We start from the raw sequence: 19,981 nt of genomic DNA, 5'->3' as shown, positions 1-19,981 counted from the left end.
ATAGCTCCTCCCACCAGCCTCTACTGGTCTGTGCATAGTATGCCACCCGGTGGCCAATGTGGGAAGAGACACCAGTCCTTGGCCTGAAATCTCATTTCCCTTTTACTCCACTGTGGTACAGTAAAATCCCTGGTACCAGTAAAACGGGTGAATTTCTGTAAATAGGTTGATCATTGGGACCAGAAAGTGCATTGTGGTACACTACCCAAACTACAAGCAAATGAATAGACAATACATAACATACTTTTCATAATTTAGGGCTGCGATTCTGAAAATACTTTGGCAGGAAAAAAAAAAAAAAATTGGGACCCTTAGCCACTGTGGCCAGGCAGAGAAAACTTCAATTCAATCATTGACTGAATTTGATTCATATGACTGTAGAATCTCCTTACTCTCCAGTGATAGCATTTACATTTAAGTCATTTAGCAGACGCTCTTATCCAGAGCGACTTACAAATTGGAAAGTTCATACATATTCATCCTGGTCCCCCCGTGGGAATTGAACCCACAACCCTGGCGTTGCAAGCACCATGCTCTACCAACTGAGCCAAACGGGAACATCATAGCATCTGGTCTGGAAGAGCTTAATATGGGTTCCGAGATTAGGAAGAGCTCAAAGCAAAGGCCTCTTGATCATATTTCTTTATATATACTGTATATATAAGTACAAACAACAAAGCAGAAATTAAACACAAATAAACCTAAACAGCTCCATTGCCTCTCCCTTTCTTAAAGTCCTACTCCAGTCTCCTTTTCAGCTAATTTATCACCTGATTTACCTAACAAAAGTCACAATAGGTAGTGGGAGGGGGGGGCTTTCCTCTTATGTTCTATATTGCTTCTCTAGCTTTCCGCAAGCTAGCCGGGAGGCCGATGACATCTGAGGGCACCGTCAGACCAACTCATTGAATTGAATGGCCTACTCGATGAAGTTTACACTTGTGTAAAAAAGGTAACTATTTTGCTCAAAACATTTTTTCACCCTTAATTGTTTGTACATTACTGTCTTTATATGTGGGATATTATTTTTAAACAGGAAAAGTAAAACAATAGCTGGAGTGTGTCTTTAAAGGGGCAATCTGCAGTAACTACACCACATCGATTTTTGGATTTATAAATGAATTATACGTACCCATTAATTCTTGGAAGAATATAGCTTCCCACTGAGCACAGACGTCAAATCAACGTCTATTCCACGTTGGTTCAACGTAATTTAAATGAAGTGGAAACAGCATTGATTCAACCAATTTGTGCCCAGTGGGTTATAAATGCCTCATGAGCTAAGTTCAACTCTCATACCCCCTAAGAACCCAAAATACAATCTTGTTTTACTCCCAAAGTAAATGTACACTGTATAGCCTCAAAACATGACTAAAACTATAATTGTGATATCATGGATTGTCAGTCCTTGCATCCATAGCTCTGTCTATGAAGTGGTTACATTTCTCTAGCCCCATCCCTCAGCCTTTTAACAAAACAGAGGACACTTTCTTATTGTTTCAACTGCTGATTGCCACTTTAAGGGAAGAGTTAAAAAATGACACAGAAACGATCAACACCTACTGTAACATCTCTCCAGTTACCTTTAACAACATTTATTACAGTCAGCATAGGAAAATATATTCACATTAGTCGTTGGTATCATTTTGTTTAGTTGTGTTTTTTTAAAGGAAGCATAGATGTAAATGTCACAAAATCTCTGAGACGATGATTTACAAAAAAACGAATTGGAAACAATTTCAAACAAGGGCATTCAGAGTCGCATGTATACAATTACTAACATGTAAGGTGTGACACTTAATTATCAAATCAGGATTCTGTTTTTATGTGTACACCAATTATAAATTAGTTAATCTTCCGGTATGAATAAAGTGCAAAACACAACCTGGGGGTTATACATGTAAACTAAAACAGATAACACATCCCATTTTTAAACCCCTAGTCAATACATTTTAAGTTTTGACATTTTTCTAAGCTAGGAGTAACAGTGTTTTTATTTTTTATTTTAGAGTAATAGAATCACTGTCACATAAAACCATGCATGGATAGGTTTCTTTGAACTGTAAGTGTCTTTGAAATTCAAAGACATTCATGTTAAAACTGCACTTCAAGTGACCTGTACAATAAATGAAACTTCACAGACTTATATCCACAAAAGCACATATGATAAAATGTTTTCATAGATTTGATAAAACAACAACAAGAGCAAAATTACTAATTTGCAATCTTTTTATTTGCATGAACTCAAACAAACCGCAAAGCAAAGCTATGAAGCTACTTAACCCCTACATAGCTAGCCGGGCTAGTTTAGAGTGTTACCACCATCAACAGAGCATCTGCAAAGCTTGACCGTGGTCGGTCATGATGTGGTTTAACCGGCAGTTAAGGTCAAGGCACTGCTACCCGTATCCCGATCCTTATCTTTGATTCTCTGACCCGTTTCTTTTGAGCACCGTGGCTCCACAGTGAAAGTTCTCCCACTCACTCATTCACTTACTGCAATACTCATTTGACTGCACACTAAAGGACATATACTTATTTATGGAAGAGGTTTCCCATGTAAGTCCCCTGGGCCTACAGTTAATCTGTAGTCTTCATTCAAACCTACCTCTTTTACTGATATTAACTTGATCTGTCGATTGACTAATACAACTCGGGAGATCATTGCTAGCTCATAGTCCAATGTCATGAATGAGGATAAGGTGAGTTACTATAACTATGCACATGTAATTACACAATTAACAGACCAATAGAATATACTAGATCAGGGGCGGCACACCGTCCTCACCGGGGAGCTACAAAGTGTGCAGGATTTCGTTCTAGCTCTGCTTTAACACAACTGATTTAGCTAATAATGAGCAGTTGATTAGTAGAATAGAATCAGGTGTGTAAGAACAGGGCAGGGACAAAAGCCTGCCTCAAGAAGGTTGGCCACATGTATGTCTATGGTTGGTCACCCCTGTACTACATACAGGCAGGGAAGAAAATCTACAGGGTTTGAAGACAGACAGGGATTCCCTGTTTCCCGGGAAAATAGCGTAGTGTGTAGACAATCTTGAGTCATCACCATTACAGCACCAAATGTATGCACCATGAATTTACATCCAGTTTGTCTCTTCATAAGCCCATAGTTTACAATAGGACAATAACGTGGCATAAGCTAATAATAAAGTATAATTCTGTTGTGCTTATTCTCAATTCAGTCAAATTTGACAATCAACTCCATTGAAAAATAAAGCTAACATTGCTTGTTCCAAAACTACCTCAAGCATAACAATCATGTTTTTAATCATTGTTTAATTAAGAAATAAGGCCCGATGGGATGTGGTGTATGGCCAATATACCACGGGCTAAGGGCGGTTCTTAGCACGACGCAACGGGGAGTGCCTAAATACAGCCTTTAAACATAACCCCCGATGTGCCTTATTGCAATTATAAACTGGTTACCAATGTAATTAGAGGAGTAAAAATAAATGTTTTGTCATTCCTGCGGTATACAATCTGATATACCACAGCTTTCAGCCAATCAGCATTCAGCGCACGAACCACCCAGTTTATAATTTCTAGTAATCATTACTATTATTAACTAACAGGCTCTTCCCTTTTTGCATTCTTCATATCAGTGCAAATATTCTTGACATCTGTTTCAATTTAATTCCAAAAGGGCTAAGGCTGGAGATTACAAATTGAAATCTTCCCTTGTCAATGGATGGAAGGTATAAAAAAAGAACACATAACCAGCCTATTTAAGGTTGATCATACTTTGGATGATATGCTGGGTTTGGAGAGAAGGGTATCAGTATCTTACATTATCATGTACTGCTACGTAAACCACATAAGATGTATGCACCCCTAGGCAAAGCCAGAGGTTGAAAGTTTGGCAATGGTGGCTAAACAACAGTTGTCTCTGCCAGACAGTTTGAAATTGTGAAAATGATATTATTGTACTAGAGTTTATACAGGTACTTATAAAAAATGGTTTGGCAAACTACATTAGCATCAGGCTAAATTATTTACGAAATCAGCTCTAATATTCCATTAAGTCTCTTTGCCACGCTCAAGATTTTACACTAGGCTCGCAGGTTTGTGCTTTGATTCCTTTGTCTGAGGTGCTGTAAATTCAAAATACAAAGGCAAACCTAAACGACTGTTTGTCATAGTCTTGCCTATATGGTGTCTATAATGTTTTGTCATCTACACTAAGTCGCTAACAGGAAGTGCTGTAATATTGGAATTACGCCCAGGTAAGTGCTCGCTTTTCCGTCATACTCCAGCTTAGGGGTTTTGGGGAAAGGGGGGCAAACTCACAATCTTGTCACATAATGTTTTAGAATACAGTTCCGATGCCTGACAGGGGCATCATTTAAATGTAGTTCCACCAGCAGTGTCATGCCTTCTCCTTTCTTAAGGCGTCAGCATGCTTCAGTGTGGTTGCCGACTAGCCACTCTTGGCTTGGCAAACCCAACGACGGTGCAGCAATAGTACTGTTTGTCCATTTTGAGAAGCCGGAGTCAGTATACACTTCCTCTAAATAGACAGAATTCATCTAAGATAACTCAAAAAATCTGTCATTAATTTAGACGTTTTTACAAAGATCTTAGTCGCGCAATTTTACATCTAACTAAGATGTTTGTTGCAGTATTTCTAAATGAAATGATGTGCATGAAAATGAGTCGTCTCTTGTTCAATGACAACAAAGACTTTATTGAAGAATCCCGACCGTTGATCAATCACTGACGAAGGGGCGTAGACTTCAGCTACCGACTTCGGCTTGCCTCTAGAATTTTTTTGCATGTGCCCGAACATGATGATGTCATCATAATATATGCACAAACTCTTCCGAACTGTTTAGTCTGGGAAGCATGCGGACGCCTTTACTCTGGAAGTCTATTTGAAAGCACAACTACAAACATCAAAATAACACAACCAAAGATTTAAAAAAGAACGCTTTGAGGGGAGTTCCTCTCAGGGAGAGTAGCACTTAGAACCTCGAATGGTCCGAACCCGTAAATAGCCCCTCCTCATCATCAGAACTACAAGAAATCCAATCTCAGGAATATGGAGACGCCTTTATCTATCTCTTCGCTCACAATTACAAAGAAAAACATGCAGTTAGAGTCACAGCAGAGAGTTATAAACTGACCTTTTTACATTGTCAAATGCAAGGACTAATGGAAGGTCAACAGGGGTTTGGCTCCATCAATCTTGGCTCTCTGTGCCGCCAATCTCGGATTTCCACTAATCGGTAAGATGGGAGAGGGACTGTGTGGAGCAAGATGAAGCTTGCTACCTGGGAGAAGATGATTGGGGGATTGGGCGTGGTTATCCTCATGCTGAGGGTAGTATAAAGTCCCTTAGTGCTCCCTAGTCTCTGGGACAAGGAGGGTGAGGTTCGGGACTGGGAGGGCCAGTGCTAGGGTCTTTCAACCTTAGTGCTGTCATCAGGCGCAGGGCGGCCCTCCGAGCTAGCCTGGGTGGTGGGGGTCGGCAGATCTTCCGAAGGCTCCGTGGGAGTGAGGGTGATCTCCACCTGACCTCGATCCTCCAGCAAAGTGGGCAGGGGCAGGCGGTGCTGGGGGGTAGACTGGGAGTTGTTGTTGTTCTTGGTGGTGGGGGGTCTCGGTGCCCTCTGGATGACCTCTACCATGGCCCTGCCCACGTCCCAGTTTGTGTGGCTGGTCCCTGGCAGCAGCAGCAGGGGCCGTGGGTCAGTCTCAAGCACCACACCCCGGTGCTCTGGGTTGCCAGAGTCCGCTACCGAATGTAGCTGGCCGAGCACCACGGCATGCTGGTCCTGGAACACGACCTCCACCACCTGGGAAGAGGAGGAGGACGAGCAGGCTTTCTGGATCACCCCTCCGGTGAGGGACTTCATGATGGGGGCTTGGTTGACCGAAGGTAGGGACGGAGGGGGCGGTTGCGGAGAGGTGGTGTCCTCTGGCCGTGGCTTCCTGGGTCGTCCTCGTTTCCGCTTGCCCGGCGTGCCTCCCGGCCCGGGGCCGCCGCTGGTTGCAGTCGGAGCCTCGAGGGCCCGTTTGGTCACGGCACGGGCCCTCTGCACCACCGACGACGTTGCCACAGGCGCCATGGTAACGGGCGGGGCTTTTTCGGGGTAGGACAGGCTGACGGTGTGGGGGAGGATCATGATGGGGAGAGCGCCGCCTTGGGACTTTTCCGGGACGGAGCTGCGAGGCAGGATTCGGGGCAGGTGCTTCATCAGAGCCTCCACCTGCAGGTCACGATCCCCCGGGCGTACTGACTCCGCCCCTTTGGTTGGCTTGTCACTGGACTGCAGTGTCCCTGGCGACGACTGATCCCCAACTTCTTTATCCCTCTGAGAGAAACAACATCATTGTGTTACATAAAGTCGATATGAGTAGATATGGCTCATTATTACAACTTTGAGAAGTATGTTTCTGTACTTTGCATTTAGTCTTTGAAAGGGTATTGTTGATGCGCTACCTTAGCATCAGAGCTGCTCCCTTCTGTCTCCGGCCCACCTCCTTTTGACGGTACTGGATTCTTCTTGATCACCTTGTGGGGCTTTGCAGGTCCTCCTGTGAGACACAAAGAAAAATGACTGATGGTTACAAGAAATTCCAATCATGAGATGGTTGCGGATGGTATTGGAGATGAATGAACACAGTGTAATGGAGATGAGGAAACTGAATATTTTCCATACAAAACTTATGGGCTCATATGAAAGAGGAGGTCAAATAAATGACAACTGGGGTCAAAGGTTAATATTTGGCGTAGTTCGTGTCAGGCTGTTGAGACTCACCTGCCATTGCGGCAGAAGTGACGAGTTCAGCCTGGCTGCAGCGTGGGTTGACGATGTGCTCCTGCACAAGAAAACGGGCGATCTCGACCACTGTGTCAAAGGAACGTTTGAGGATCTTCTGGGCCCAATCACAGATGAGCTCACAAGCCGCCTCCGTCACCTCTTGCTTGTAGGTCTGCACCAGCTCCGTCAGCTCCGACTACATGGAAGAAGAGTCTTAATCACCATTGAGAGTCATTTTTGCACACAACTATAGCAAAAGCAATGGTTGTGTCCTATCATATAAACAGGAAGTGCAGTTGACTAGTCATACATACTGGGTCATTTTTCAGGTCCAGGTTTGGCAACAGTGGCATGTTTAGCACTGTCTTCCTACGGATTCCACTATAACAATACGTGTCAGAGGAGGAGTTAAGGATGAACTGAAAACAGAAAAGGGAACCGCAACCTATTGATAAGTGGAGAGGGTATGGTAATACTTGTTTGATCCTTTGTACTCGGTGGCATCATTCTATCCACATTTCCCACATTGTGCAACAATATTAAAATAGGATGCAAATAGGATGCATTGAAGTATAGGTGAATCCCTGAATTCCATCTAGCATTCAGGGAGACGCTTGAATACTTAATTTGCAGGTGTCAATGCAGTTGTGGCAAGCAAAAGTAAAATTGTGTTAAAATACTTAAAGGGCCTCCCAAAACAACCTCCTGACAGACTAAAAGGATATTTGGACTGTCCCCTGCCACCGAGCCTCCGGGCTTTGATGTTGGGGAAGATGTCACGGATGGTCTTCCCAAAGTTGGCAGCACTCAGAGGCCGGTGCTGCAGGTTTTCACAGTATCTCCTGGGGTATTACGGGGCAATAGATCATAACATTAGCTGTGTTGTTTTCATTACGGCACACCGTAGCAAAGCGTTTGCAATGGAAAACAAAAAACAAGTATTTCTTACTGATGTGCAGGTAGTCCGGGTTCACAAGTACATTTCTAATTCACAGTCCCAGCTGTGCCTCATTACAATAACTTACTTGTATGTCTCGTAGACGTCTTGCTTGGGCAGGCAGGTGTCTATGTGCTCCTCCAGGTGGCTACGGATCCAGTTGCAGGTGTGCAGCTGGTCAGCTATGTTGAAGGAGCTGGGGTCACTGCTGCTGCTGCTGCTCAGGACAAACATAACAAAGCTATCAGTATATCTCAGCAGCCATCTTTTGCTGATAAAACAATATATTTTTCTTCTGGCGGAAAAAAGTGACAGTTCAATGTACACATTTTGAAACTACACTGAACAAAAATCTAAAATGCAACAATTTCAGAGATTTTACTGAGTTAAGTTCATATAAGGAAATCAGTCAATTTAAATAAAATCATTAGGCCCTAATCTATGGATTTCACATGACTGTGAATACAGATATGCATCTGTTGGTCACAGATACCTTTAAAAAAAAGGCGTGGATTAGAAAACCAGTCAGTATCTGGTGTGACCACCATTTGCCTCATGCTGCGTGACACATCTCCTTCACATAGAGTTAATCAGGCTGTTGATTGTGGCCTGTGGAATATTGTCGCACTGCTCTTCAATGCCTGTGCAAAGTTGCTGGATATTGGCGGGAACTGGAACACACTGTTGTACACGTCGATCCAGAGCATCCTGTACATGCTCAATTCGTAGCATGTCTGGTGAGTATGCAGGCCATGGAAGAACTGGAACATTTTCAGCTTCCAGGAATTGTGTACAGATCCTTGCGTCATGGAGCCGTGCATTATCATGCTGAAACATGAGGTGATGGCGGTGGATGAATGACACGACAATGGACCTCAGGATCTCATCATGATATCCTCTGTGCATTCAAATGGCCATCGATAAAATGCAGTTGTGTTCGTTGTTTGTAGCTTATGCCTGCCCATACCATAACCCCACCGCCACCACCGGCTGTTCACTACTTTGACACCGGCTAACCACTCGCCCACGCGGCACCATACACACTGTCTGCCATCTGTCCGGTACAGTTGAAACCGGGATTCATCTGTATCCGTCCACTGAAGTCGGACACGACCCCGAACTTCTGTCAAGTCAAGAACCTGGTGAGGACGACGAGCACGCAGATGAGCTTCCCTGAGATGGTTTCTGACAGTTTGTTCAGATATTCTTCGGTTGTGCAAACCTTACAGTTTTATCAGCCGTCAGGGTTTCTGGTCTCAGACGAGGTCCTGGGCTGGCGTGGTTACACGTGGTCTGCGGTTGTGAGGCAGGTTGGATGTACTTCCAAATTCTCTAAAACGACGTTGGAGGCGGCTTATGAAATGAACATTCAATTATCTGGCAACAGCTCTGGTGGACATTCCTGCAGTCAGAGTGCCCATTGCACACTCCGCCTAAAACTTGAGAGATCTGTGGCATTTGCACATGGAACATTTCTTGGATCTTTTATTTCAGCTCATGAAACATGGAACCAACACTTTACATGTTGCCTTTATATTTTTGTTTAGTATAGTTAAGGTGGTGAGATTTTTTTTTTAAATTGTAAGAAGATATGCACATCCCAAACGGTGCTGAGCCCCAGAAAAGGTTAACAAATAATCAGATGAAAAGCCAGCACATGGTTCATGTTGCTGCTGTTTTATTCCAGCTCAAACATGCACAGTGGAACTGGCAATAATAATAATCAATGTGCACTCACATTTTGACATGCACCAAAATAACAATCACACAATTTCAATCATTGTGTCATAACTGTTTTTAACCGATTGATAAACTATTAACTAAATAATTAAGAGTTTATAAACTACTTATAACAGCATTTATAAATATTTTTAAGTGTTACTGGGGAAAAAGTCAATATGTGACTGGGTCACTGGTTGTCAAACAGATGTAGTACATCTCTGACCTTTATTGAGCTTTGTATGCTCCTTGAGTTTCTGTGTGTACATGTTGACAATAACACCCTTGAAAACGTGGACCTCTTCCCTTACCATGGCAGTGTTCTGTCCTCCAAAGCTGACATCGATGCAGAAATACACCACCGCCTAAGTTGTGCCAGCGGGGCCATTGCCAGACTGAGAAAAAGAGTTTGTGGAATTTGGAGACGTGTGCATGTTCGAGATACATAGATCTGCATGGTCTGTTGAAATCTGTTGATCTGCGCAGACCTGTGCAGAATCTTTGCATCTCAAAAGCACACAATAACATCCAGATCAAAACTTCTTCTCTACAAACCTTAAACCACCAGTAGGTAGGTACAGTACACCCCCTCTGGATGGAGCACTGCTTTAATGCTTGATTGCATGACACCTAATGCATCTCTAACGGACTGAATGGAAATAAAACAAATGGGGGAAGGCCATCCACAGTGGGGCTGCACAACATGAAAAAGACCTCAACCATGCCACTGAGGACAAGCGGCAACAACAAAAGAAGCTAAACATCAACCACTATCAACCACTACCGCCACATACACTGGCCTATTTTATGGGATTTGTGGGTCATACATCAGCCTCTTCAGTCATCTGAAGAGACACAAATATGTCCCACCAGGAAGACAATCATAGAGTGCAAGACCCAGAGTGATTGCTGATGATAATGATGCTCACCTTTTCTCCCCTGAACTGGGGCCAGAAGGCAGCTGGAGGTAAAGGTAGAGTTTGTCGTTGTCAGAGAAGCGCTGCACATCTTGCTGTGGGTAGGAGAGACATAGGAGAATCTGGGTCTTAGACCATTCATAGACAAGGCAATTCATACACAATACAATACCAAAGATGTCTCGTCACTCACCAAGATAACGTCCACTTTTCCCTGTATATTCTCACTACGAAAAGAAACAACAATTACAGTTAGACCCAAACACATTTCTGAAGACTTTCTAATGAGACTGATGGATTAGCTGTATGAGATAAATAGCAGGTAATGTTGGAGAGGGTGCTGATACGACACAATCTTTATTGTCCATTTTGATCATTTAAGCAGTGGCTGTGTGGACAGAGGGGTGGGACTTACGAGATGTTGCTCTTTAGTTTCTGCAGCAGCAGGCTAGGCTCTGTGTCTCCCTCTCCTGAGTCCAGACCCTCCCGCTTGGAGGGGTCTGACTTCAACCTGTCCTCCGTCATTGTTTGCTCACACAGCGGTGGCAAACGCTGAGGCCTCTGAAATTAGGAGAGGAGGGTAAATGTGATAAAACTGTTCAAAGCACTATGGCATTTGGCTGGGGGCTGTCATTTTACATTTAAAAAGTACACTTTAGTTTTAGTTGAGAATGGAAAATATATCCCTCCACATTCAACAATGCTGGTTATTGGACATGCACAATGTTAGTGATTTTTCATCTGATAAGCTACCCAAGAACAGCAATGCTGCCCAGGGCGGCAGGTAGCCTAGTGGTTAGAGCGTTGGACTAGTAACCGAAAGGATGCAAGATCGAATCCCCGAGCTGACAATGTAAAAATCTGTCGTTCTGCCCCTGAACTACCCGTCATTGAAAATAAGAATTTGTTCTTAACTGACTTGCCTAGTTAAATAAAGGTTAAAAAAAAGATGACAAAAAGAAGCCTTCATTTTATCCAATTTAAATCGAAATGGAAAATGACAATAGCAGCTCTTTAGGAAGGTAACACCTGAGGATCATACCTGACTATGATGATGGTAGTACTGATATGAGTTGGCAGGGTGCAATGTAGCTGACTAAACTCAACTCCATGGTGAAGGAAGTTTCTGATAAGTTCCACCAACGGTGTGGAGCAGAGACAATGCTTTGTGGAATTCAGCTCCGACAACATGCCCAAGGTCAATAAAAAATGTCGAAAATATTATGCAACGCTTCCATTAACCTATGTTTATCCTCTGTAGTTGCGTGCCTTTCTTTGTTTGCTTTGTTAGGTTCTGACAGAGTGAAAAACTAACAGACAACCAGTCAAAGCTCAAACCAAGTTTATTCACCCATTGGGTCAAACAGCTAAAAAGACAAAGACATGTTTACACAGGCCCATATATTTATACCCTCCTTCTAGATGGAGGCTCCTCCTTGCACATCTGGATAGCCAATACATCTCGGCCCACATTCTTCACTCCTCCCTAACTCATGGCTGTCCTACCTTATCAGTTGCCCTTCTCCTCTCCAAAGGATACATGAGATTTAACAATAACATGTTCTGATAGAATGTAAACTTTTTGCACTCCCATTTCTCACTCAGTATATTTCCATACACCCAGTTCTAATATGGTAACATGAATAAGGATATTTCAAGTTAGAACCCAACAGCTTAAATCCATACTTTTTCAATAAATGTTAGTCAAATACAACCACAGACTGTTTGCTCATTGCTGTTGCACTAAGATGGCAACTCAGCGCAAGTGTGCATGTGCCAATTGAATCTCAACAAGGAACAAGTCGGCAGTTTTTGATTGACGTATATTGAAAAGTATGGATTTCAGAAAACAAAGAAAGACACGCAATTACAGAGGACAAACATATGTACAAGGTAAGCATTTCAAAATTGAAATGTTTTGAAGTATTGACCTTGGGCGAATCGATGTAGTCGGAGCTGAATTCCACAAAGCCTGTTCTCTGCTCCACTCCGTTGGTGGAGTTCATCAGAAACTTCCTTCACCCTGGAGTTGTCAGCCAGGTTCAATAATACGATTTAATGGAATGCAATGAAGTATGGTGTTCAATCAAAACCGCATATTCTGACCAATGGGTAAAATAATCTGTTCCAAAGTATTCCCACGCATAATAGAGAGATATACAGTGGGGGCCGAAAGTATTGACACCCTTGAAAAAAATGAGCAATAATGACTGTATAAAATAAGTAATTGAAATACTGAGCTATTTTGTATGCTTAGACAAATTGGGAAATTATATTATTTTATACTAATACAATTGCTAAGAGAAAGATATTTAATTACTTGTTACTTTTCTTTAATTACTTGTTACTTTTATTTCTTATTCTTATCTGTATTTTTTAAAACTACATTGTTGGCTATGGGCTCGTAAGTAAGCATTTCACTGTAAGGTGCCTGCCCACCTGTTGTATTCGGCGTATGTGACTAATATAATTTGATTTGATTTTGTCTAACAAGTAATACTTTTTTTCTCAAAAAAGGTAGGGGTCAAAATTAATGACACGCCTAAAGATTCTTATAAATAAAGTAGTCAAAAGTTTAGTATTTTGTCCCATATTCATAGCACGCAATGACTACATCAAGCTTGTGACTACAAACTTGTTGATTGCATTTCTACTTCGTTTTGGTTGTGTTTCAGATCATTTTGTGCCCAATATAAATTAATGGTAAATAATGTAGTGTCATTTTGGAGTCACTTTATTGTAAATAGGAATAGAATATGTTTCTAAACACTTCTACATTAACCTAATGTGGATTCTACCATGATTACGGATAATCCCGAATTAATAGTGAATAACGATGAGTGAGAAAGTTACAAAGGGTCAAAGATCGTACTCCTCTCCTGTCATTGGTAATGGGGAAAGGTTAGCATGTCTTGCCTGGGGGTATGATCTTTGACCCTCTGTAACTTTCTCTCTCATCGTTATTCACGATGAATTCAGGATTATTTATAATGGATTGTACTGCAAAAGTGAAATATAATATTTTTTTTCCTGTCAATATATTCAATGTACTATCAATATTTGCATTTAATATTTTTTTTAAAATGATAAAGTCTGGTGTGTACTGTATAGCCAAGATCTAGTACAATGAAGCGTGCAACAGCTACAAGGCTTTCACCAAAATAGAAAACACATCAGTCAATTGAACAGCCAGCGACACTCCCACTACCGCACTATCAGTGTCTGGAATAATAATAACAAATGGGAGTAAAACATGCACGATGCTGTCTGCATTTCCAAAACATGACAATAGGGCGATTAAGTAGGAGAATTAAAACAGAAGTGTTCATTATTATAAAGCTTGATAGGCATAATGCAATGGCGCATTGAGCAATGACAGAGTACAGCCGCTGTGAAGCTGGCTCACCAGGCTGTCACTACAGTAGCACGGTGCCGAAATACTATAAGAGGCATGGTTTTGGAGTAACACTACCAGCCATGACGGGTCTTTTTCTTAGCTAGCTACCAACTTTAATTATTTGAAACCGTTAACAATGGCTTTTTCATGTCTCGGCATATGCTATTCTACAATTTGCATACTTCCCGCTTTTTGGGTTTATCCACACAACATGTTTCAATTCACTGTGGCTAGCTAGCCACACACTGGTTGTCAGTTTTCTGGGAATTGAAATGCACATATAACAAAGATACCAAAACAAGTTCGACAGGCATTTAACACTTGTAGATTCACTGAATGCTGTTATTTAATCTTAGCAAGTGACTAACGTTAGCTAAGCTTGATAGCTAGCTAGCTGGGCTAGCTTTAAATGCTAACATTAGCGAGCATTGAAACATCTTTTGAAACATGAGTTCTAACAGAATTAAAACTTTTTCAACAATAAATCAAAGTAATGCTTATATTGCACATACTATTCTGTGATATATATGATAAAAACCTATTTAAGTATTTATTTTATAAAAGAAAAAGAAAGTACCTGAGCCAAAGCTACAGCAAAAATCCCCTTTCAGATTTTTTTGTGATTGGACAACTATGTTATGTCTGCCTGACTACAAAGCAAATGTCAATTCCAATTGGTGGATTGTTCTAATTCTACTCAGATACCAAGTGCAACTGCAATTCTATTGGTTCAATTGCTTTATTTTCTTGCTAAAGATTATTCTGATAGGAGGCGTTATGACTGGTCTGCCCAGTAACTGAGCTGATGGCTCGTCTGGCAATATTCTGCCTAGTGACAGAAACTTGATTGGTTTACACATATGGGAATATGTTATTTCCTATTGGGGCGGATTTTCACTATTCACAGAACTAGAATCAGTTTACTACGGGTGCGTTCGTAAATTCCCTCTGGTGATCCGTTTTCAAAGCACTCTTGACTGAGTGTTTATTTATTTTATTTAACCTTTATTTAACTAGGCAAGAGCGCACTGATAAATTTACGAACACCCAACACCCGTTGAAAATGGCCGGTGTCAGTAAACGTCGGCAAAAAAAGCGTATTTAAATTGTTGCACAGTTACAGTCACCAACGCTCTGGATAACATGAACACTGCCTAACCAGCTCTGCTAGGTCGAGAAAAATGGTCAGAGTGAGGTGTTCTCTCATTTATGTCTGAAAGTAGATAGCAAGCTAGCTAACTTTAGCTTGGTTGCTTGACAGCTGTTGTGAAGTCTAAGCGTTTGGATCAACCCTACTCCCCGGCCAGAGCGTCCAATGTCCGCTCTGAATGCTCCGTGAGCGAAATGCTCAGAATTTACGAACGCCCAGGCCACACTCTCAGTGTTTTCTGGCACTCCAGAGTGAATTTACGAACGCACCATACGTAAACTTAATCTTCTAACAGCATTTAGTACAATTTAACTCCTCTGTTTCTACTCCTTTCATTTGGACTAAATCATCGAACATTTGTAATAAAACTAATACAGCTATTGTTGAACATTTATAATAAAACTAATACAGCTATTGTTGAGTTTCTTGTATGGATTATGCTACTGTTAAGAGAGATGATAAGAGATGTAATTTTGTGCTTCAGTTAAATTTGTCTGCCTCCTGTATCCCACAATTCCATATTCTTTGCAGCAGAACACAAAACAAGGTTTGTCGTCACATCCGCAAATTTGCAACATGGATCCAAGCGGGTTGAAACTCAATTTTTGGGAGAATGGACCAAAACCCGGACAATTCTATTCATTTCCAGGCAGTAGTCTAACCCCAGGATGCGGACCTATCAAACACACGCTGTAAGTAAATAATTTTGAGTCATTTGAGTAGAGATCCCTAATAATGTCCTCACGCTTTCGATTTCCTCGGTCAGCTACATCATCATGGTGGAGCAAGCCGATGTAGCTACTCTAGCTAGCTATGTTGGGCTACTAACGCTAGCTAGGTATCTAACTAAACTTCATATGCTCTCGGGATTTCTTATTCTATTTCCAACAAATTGGCTGATGATAAATTGCCCATCTATGCCTCGCTAGTTGGCTACCTAATCATAGTGTACTTATGGTGGTTAATGCTAGTATGACATGGCAGTGAGGTAACGTTAGTTAGTTAACTAACAAAACTCACCACAATAAAGGATACTATTGAAGCATATTATTTAATTAGTCCTACTCCCGGCATAGTTTCATTATATATGCATTAGTCTAAATAAACGTCCAACAGTTCAGCATGCATCCCTCTGTATTGCATTTGTAGTGTAACGTTAGCTAATAAGACTTACTCATGACAAACTTTCACATTTTTCCCACCCTGAACTCAAGAAACCCAATGGTGACAGGAACATCAGTGCTGGGAGTGAAGTTTACAGGTGGCGTCATAATCGCAGCTGATATGTTGGGCTCCTATGGTTCCCTAGCACGGTTCCGTAACATCTCTCGACTCATGAAGGTGAACGACACCACCATCCTGGGTGCCTCCGGCGACTACGCAGACTACCAGTACATGAAGCAGATCATCGAACAGATGGTGTAAGTTTTTAAGGTTTCTTTCAGAAACGTAAATATATTTTTTATTTCCTTTATTTAACTAGGCAAGTCAGTTAAGAACAAATTCTTATTTACAATGACGGCCATCACTGGCCAAACCCGGACGACGCTGGGGCCAGTTGTGCGCCACCCTATGGGACTCCCAATCATGGCCGGTTGTAATACAGCTCGGATTCGAACCAGATTGTCTGTAATGATGCCTCAAGCACTGAGATGTAGTGCCTTAGACCGCTGTGCCACTCGGGAGCCCGATACGTTATGAATATTTCCTTTCACAATCATGGACCAAGGTACATATATAGCAAATACACAAGCAGGCACATACACAGCAAATAGAGTAGTTCATAGTATATGTAGTGGCGATTCCCTACGAAAAGTTACTGGCACAGGAGAGAGCCGTCCATAACACGTCCACAAGAATCAGCTTTACAAATGTTAACCTTTTCGGGTGAAGTTCCCATTTTATTACACATATGAAATATAAATAGCTCCAATACACATTCCTATACAGAAGGTGTAGAGAGATGCATTCTATAAGCTGCATCTGTGATACTGTAAGAACTGTATGCCTTCTCTCACCTGTGCTAATCCTTCCTGGTCACCTGTGCTACCTACAGTGCATTCGGAAAGTGTTCAGACCCCTTGACTTATCACTTTTTTTTATATTACAGCCTTGTCCTTAAAATATATATATATTTTTTTATCCCCTCAATCTACACACAATACCCCATAATGACTAGGCAAAAACAGGTTCAAAAACAGATGTGAAATATCACATCTACATAAGTATTCAGACCCTTTACTCAATACTTTGTTGAAGCACCTTTGGCAGTGATTACAGCCTCGAGTCTTCTTGGGTATGATGCTACAAGCTTGGCACATTGTATTTGGGGAGTTTCTCCCATTTTTCTCTGCAGATCCTCTCAAGTTCTGTCAAGTTGGATGGGGAGCGACACTGCACAGCCATTTTCAGATCTCCAGAGATGTTCGATCGGGTTCAAGTCCGGGCTCTGGCTGGGCCACTCAAGGATATTCCGAGACTTGTCCCGAAGCCACTCCTGCATTGTCTTGGCTGTGTGCTTAGGGTCGTTGTCCTGTTGGAAGGTGAAACTTTGCCCCAGTCTGAGGTCCTGAGCTCTGGAGCAGGTTTTTTTATCAAGGATCTCTCTGTACTTTGCTCCGTTCAGCTTTCCCTTGATCCTGACTAGTCTCCCAGTCCCTGCCGCCAAAACACATCCCCACAGCATGATGTTGCCACCACACTTTACTGTAGGGATGGTGCAATTGGAGGTACCAGTTGGAGTTGGGTGATTCCGCAAATGGAAAGAGAAATAATAGGGCCAAATCTTAATTTAGATTGTTTCAGAGGAACATTTGTAATCTGTGCAGGTCAACATGACGATTGCATGCCATGACAAGGAAGCTTCTGGATTTAGCCAAGTAGCAAGTGAATGCAGAGCAAATGACCAATGGTACCCCTGGAAGTTTGGGAGGCTTATTCCACCTGAGGTCTTTCGTCTCTGTTATATGGATAGTTTTTTTCTGTTCCTCCAGATACATTTGGAGTTTAAGGAGTACATTTTCTTTCAATCGCCATCAAGTGGTGTTGAAACTGGGGAAAAAAATATGAATGGATGTTCAACCACTGAAATGTGAAATTGTAAGATGTAGTCCATCTGTTTCTACATCTTCTAAATACTTTTTATTCAAATGTCTACAACATTTAGCAAGGAGGGATACATTCAGACAAGATATAAAGCATTCTGGACTACTGGGGGATATATAGGAATAGACGACTCTGGGTTATTGTACCACTGAGGTAGTAATGCAGACTTCCACCAATTGATCTTGTCCTGCAATTTTTCTAGAAGCATTAAAGACATCTTAAAGGTGGGGAAGAGACTGAGAAACATTCTGGAGAGGCTGCTTTGTTTGAATGATTTCTGGCATCATTTCCTTTGCTTGGTTATCTCCCTGAGGACCACCAGTGATCAGATCTCTCTGTTTGTGTCCCAGGATTGATGAGGAGCTCCTAGGTGACGGCCACAGCTACAGCCCAAAAGCCATCCACTCCTGGTTGACGCGGGTAATGTACAACCGCCGCAGCAAGATGAACCCACTGTGGAACACTGTGGTCATCGGTGGATTCTACAATGACAAGAGGTGGCCTGAGTTTTCAGCATCTTTAACTAGTCTTTTTTTGTTTTGTTGTCCTTATCAGAGTTCATGCTAAGAGGTAGAGCTCTTAAAATTGCTTAGAAATGTGGGAGTGCCCGTTGTCATGTTAGTTTTTGCCTTTAACAAACCTCCTACCCTGGTCTCGATGTTAACATCTAACTGACTGGGGATCTGCAGCTATAAATAATTATAGTAGCTAGCTACAACAAAATAAATTAATAACTTGTATTTTTCTCTAGCTTCCTGGGCTACGTGGACAAGCTGGGTGTGGCCTATGAGGCACCTACAGTGGCTACAGGGTTTGGCGCTTACCTGGCCCAGGTGAGAGGACAAATGAGCTAATAAACACGAGGGGACTGCTACTGGGTGGCAGTATTAACTTCTGTACGTTTCATAGTTTATAATTTATCTTTAGCTATTGAAAGATAAGATGCCATAGTTTCTATTTGAAAGATTGGCTAAAGTTGTAATTCCTTTTTCAAGTTGTAGAGCTGAGCTACACTAGTTTATATTGAAATAGTGGCAACCCCTTCTGGGACAAGAAATTGTATGAATATAATTGGAAGTAATCTGTACTGCATGATGCTTCTGCATAAAATTAAGATGTTACCTCATGTTGATACTGTATGTAAAAATGGATGTTCCACAGTTGAAGTTCTACACAGACCCTTGCAGTATGTCTGGGTTTGTTTAGTGTAAGGTTATTCTTTGTATCCATGCAGCCCCTGATGAGGGAGGTGGTAGAGAACAAGGTGGAGATCACGAAGGAGGAGGCCCGGGCTCTGATTGAGCGCTGCCTCAAGGTGCTATACTATCGCGACGCTCGCTCCTACAACAGGGTGAGTCAGTCTCGGGAACTGTCCTGAATGTAATGTTATTTTCAACGGCACATTGGGAATGTCAATGTTTCTATTTTGAAGCTACTAGTGTTGTAGCTATTTGTGACGTTACCGTTTCTCTATTTATAGCATGAAATTGCCATTGTGACAAAAGAAGGCGTGGAGATTGTTGGCCCCATGTCCTGTGAGACCAACTGGGAAATTGCCCACATGGTCAGGTAAGTTATAGCCACATAACCGGTCTTGACTGTCCAGTCATAAGTGTCAAAGGTCCATAGTATTATCACTTGAGGAAAATTGTTTAAAGTTGTCATTTGTCCTAAATTGATCATATCATTTTAATTGAACAACTACGTAGAGCTCATTGAATATTTCACATGACAATGTAACAAGAATGCACATTTTCTTTTGCAGTGGGTTTGAATGAGGACGATAAGGACTGTACGTTAAGCCACACTATTGGTCTGTTCCATTACATTCTACAATGTTACCGCTTTGATAGGACTGCTATGTAACAAATTTGGCCCCCTCCCTCCCTTTTGTAATATGAAAAATAAATGTTGTAAACTTCTGAATGGGTGAGTTATTTAAACTTGAATGACAGTCAGGCTTAAAATAAA

At 41.8% G+C, this 19,981-nt stretch overlaps 2 protein-coding genes across 8 annotated transcripts; one reads left to right on the top strand and one right to left on the bottom strand.

The window, feature by feature from the left end:
• Positions 1–1,554: 1,554 nt before the first annotated feature.
• Positions 1,555–14,395, bottom strand: LOC129831178 (DNA-binding protein RFX5-like). 6 transcript variants are annotated; one of them, XM_055894270.1, is made up of 12 exons: positions 14,333–14,366; positions 12,290–12,381; positions 10,774–10,919; positions 10,552–10,585; positions 10,371–10,453; positions 9,753–9,836; positions 7,811–7,939; positions 7,511–7,627; positions 7,100–7,178; positions 6,783–6,981; positions 6,464–6,558; positions 1,555–6,335 (listed from the first exon to the last, which is right to left on the bottom strand). In XM_055894270.1, the coding sequence occupies exons 2-12, from the start codon at positions 12,362–12,364 to the stop codon at positions 5,415–5,417; spliced, it is 1,962 nt and encodes a 653-aa protein (XP_055750245.1). In that variant the 5' UTR covers positions 12,365–12,381; positions 14,333–14,366; the 3' UTR covers positions 1,555–5,414. The 6 variants fall into 6 exon arrangements, with proteins under 6 accessions (XP_055750245.1, XP_055750249.1, XP_055750247.1 ...); XM_055894274.1 differs by lacking the exon at positions 12,290–12,381 and having other exon boundaries at positions 14,333–14,395; XM_055894272.1 differs by lacking the exon at positions 9,753–9,836.
• LOC129831181 (proteasome subunit beta type-4-like) lies at positions 12,163–19,932 on the top strand. Of its 2 annotated transcripts, none has more exons than XM_055894278.1 (8): positions 12,163–12,251; positions 15,437–15,597; positions 16,120–16,326; positions 18,361–18,507; positions 18,762–18,843; positions 19,245–19,361; positions 19,491–19,579; positions 19,776–19,932. In XM_055894278.1, the coding sequence occupies exons 1-8, from the start codon at positions 12,243–12,245 to the stop codon at positions 19,786–19,788; spliced, it is 825 nt and encodes a 274-aa protein (XP_055750253.1). In that variant the 5' UTR covers positions 12,163–12,242; the 3' UTR covers positions 19,789–19,932. The 2 variants fall into 2 exon arrangements, with proteins under 2 accessions (XP_055750253.1, XP_055750254.1); XM_055894279.1 differs by having other exon boundaries at positions 12,228–12,251; positions 15,440–15,597.
• The last annotated feature ends 49 nt before the right edge of the window (positions 19,933–19,981 follow it).

This window comes from Salvelinus fontinalis, chromosome 32 (genome assembly GCF_029448725.1).
Source record: "Salvelinus fontinalis isolate EN_2023a chromosome 32, ASM2944872v1, whole genome shotgun sequence".
NCBI classification, from domain to species: domain Eukaryota; kingdom Metazoa; phylum Chordata; class Actinopteri; order Salmoniformes; family Salmonidae; genus Salvelinus; species Salvelinus fontinalis.
Note: the sequence above shows the minus strand (reverse complement) of the source record. Positions and strands in the feature narration are given on the sequence as shown.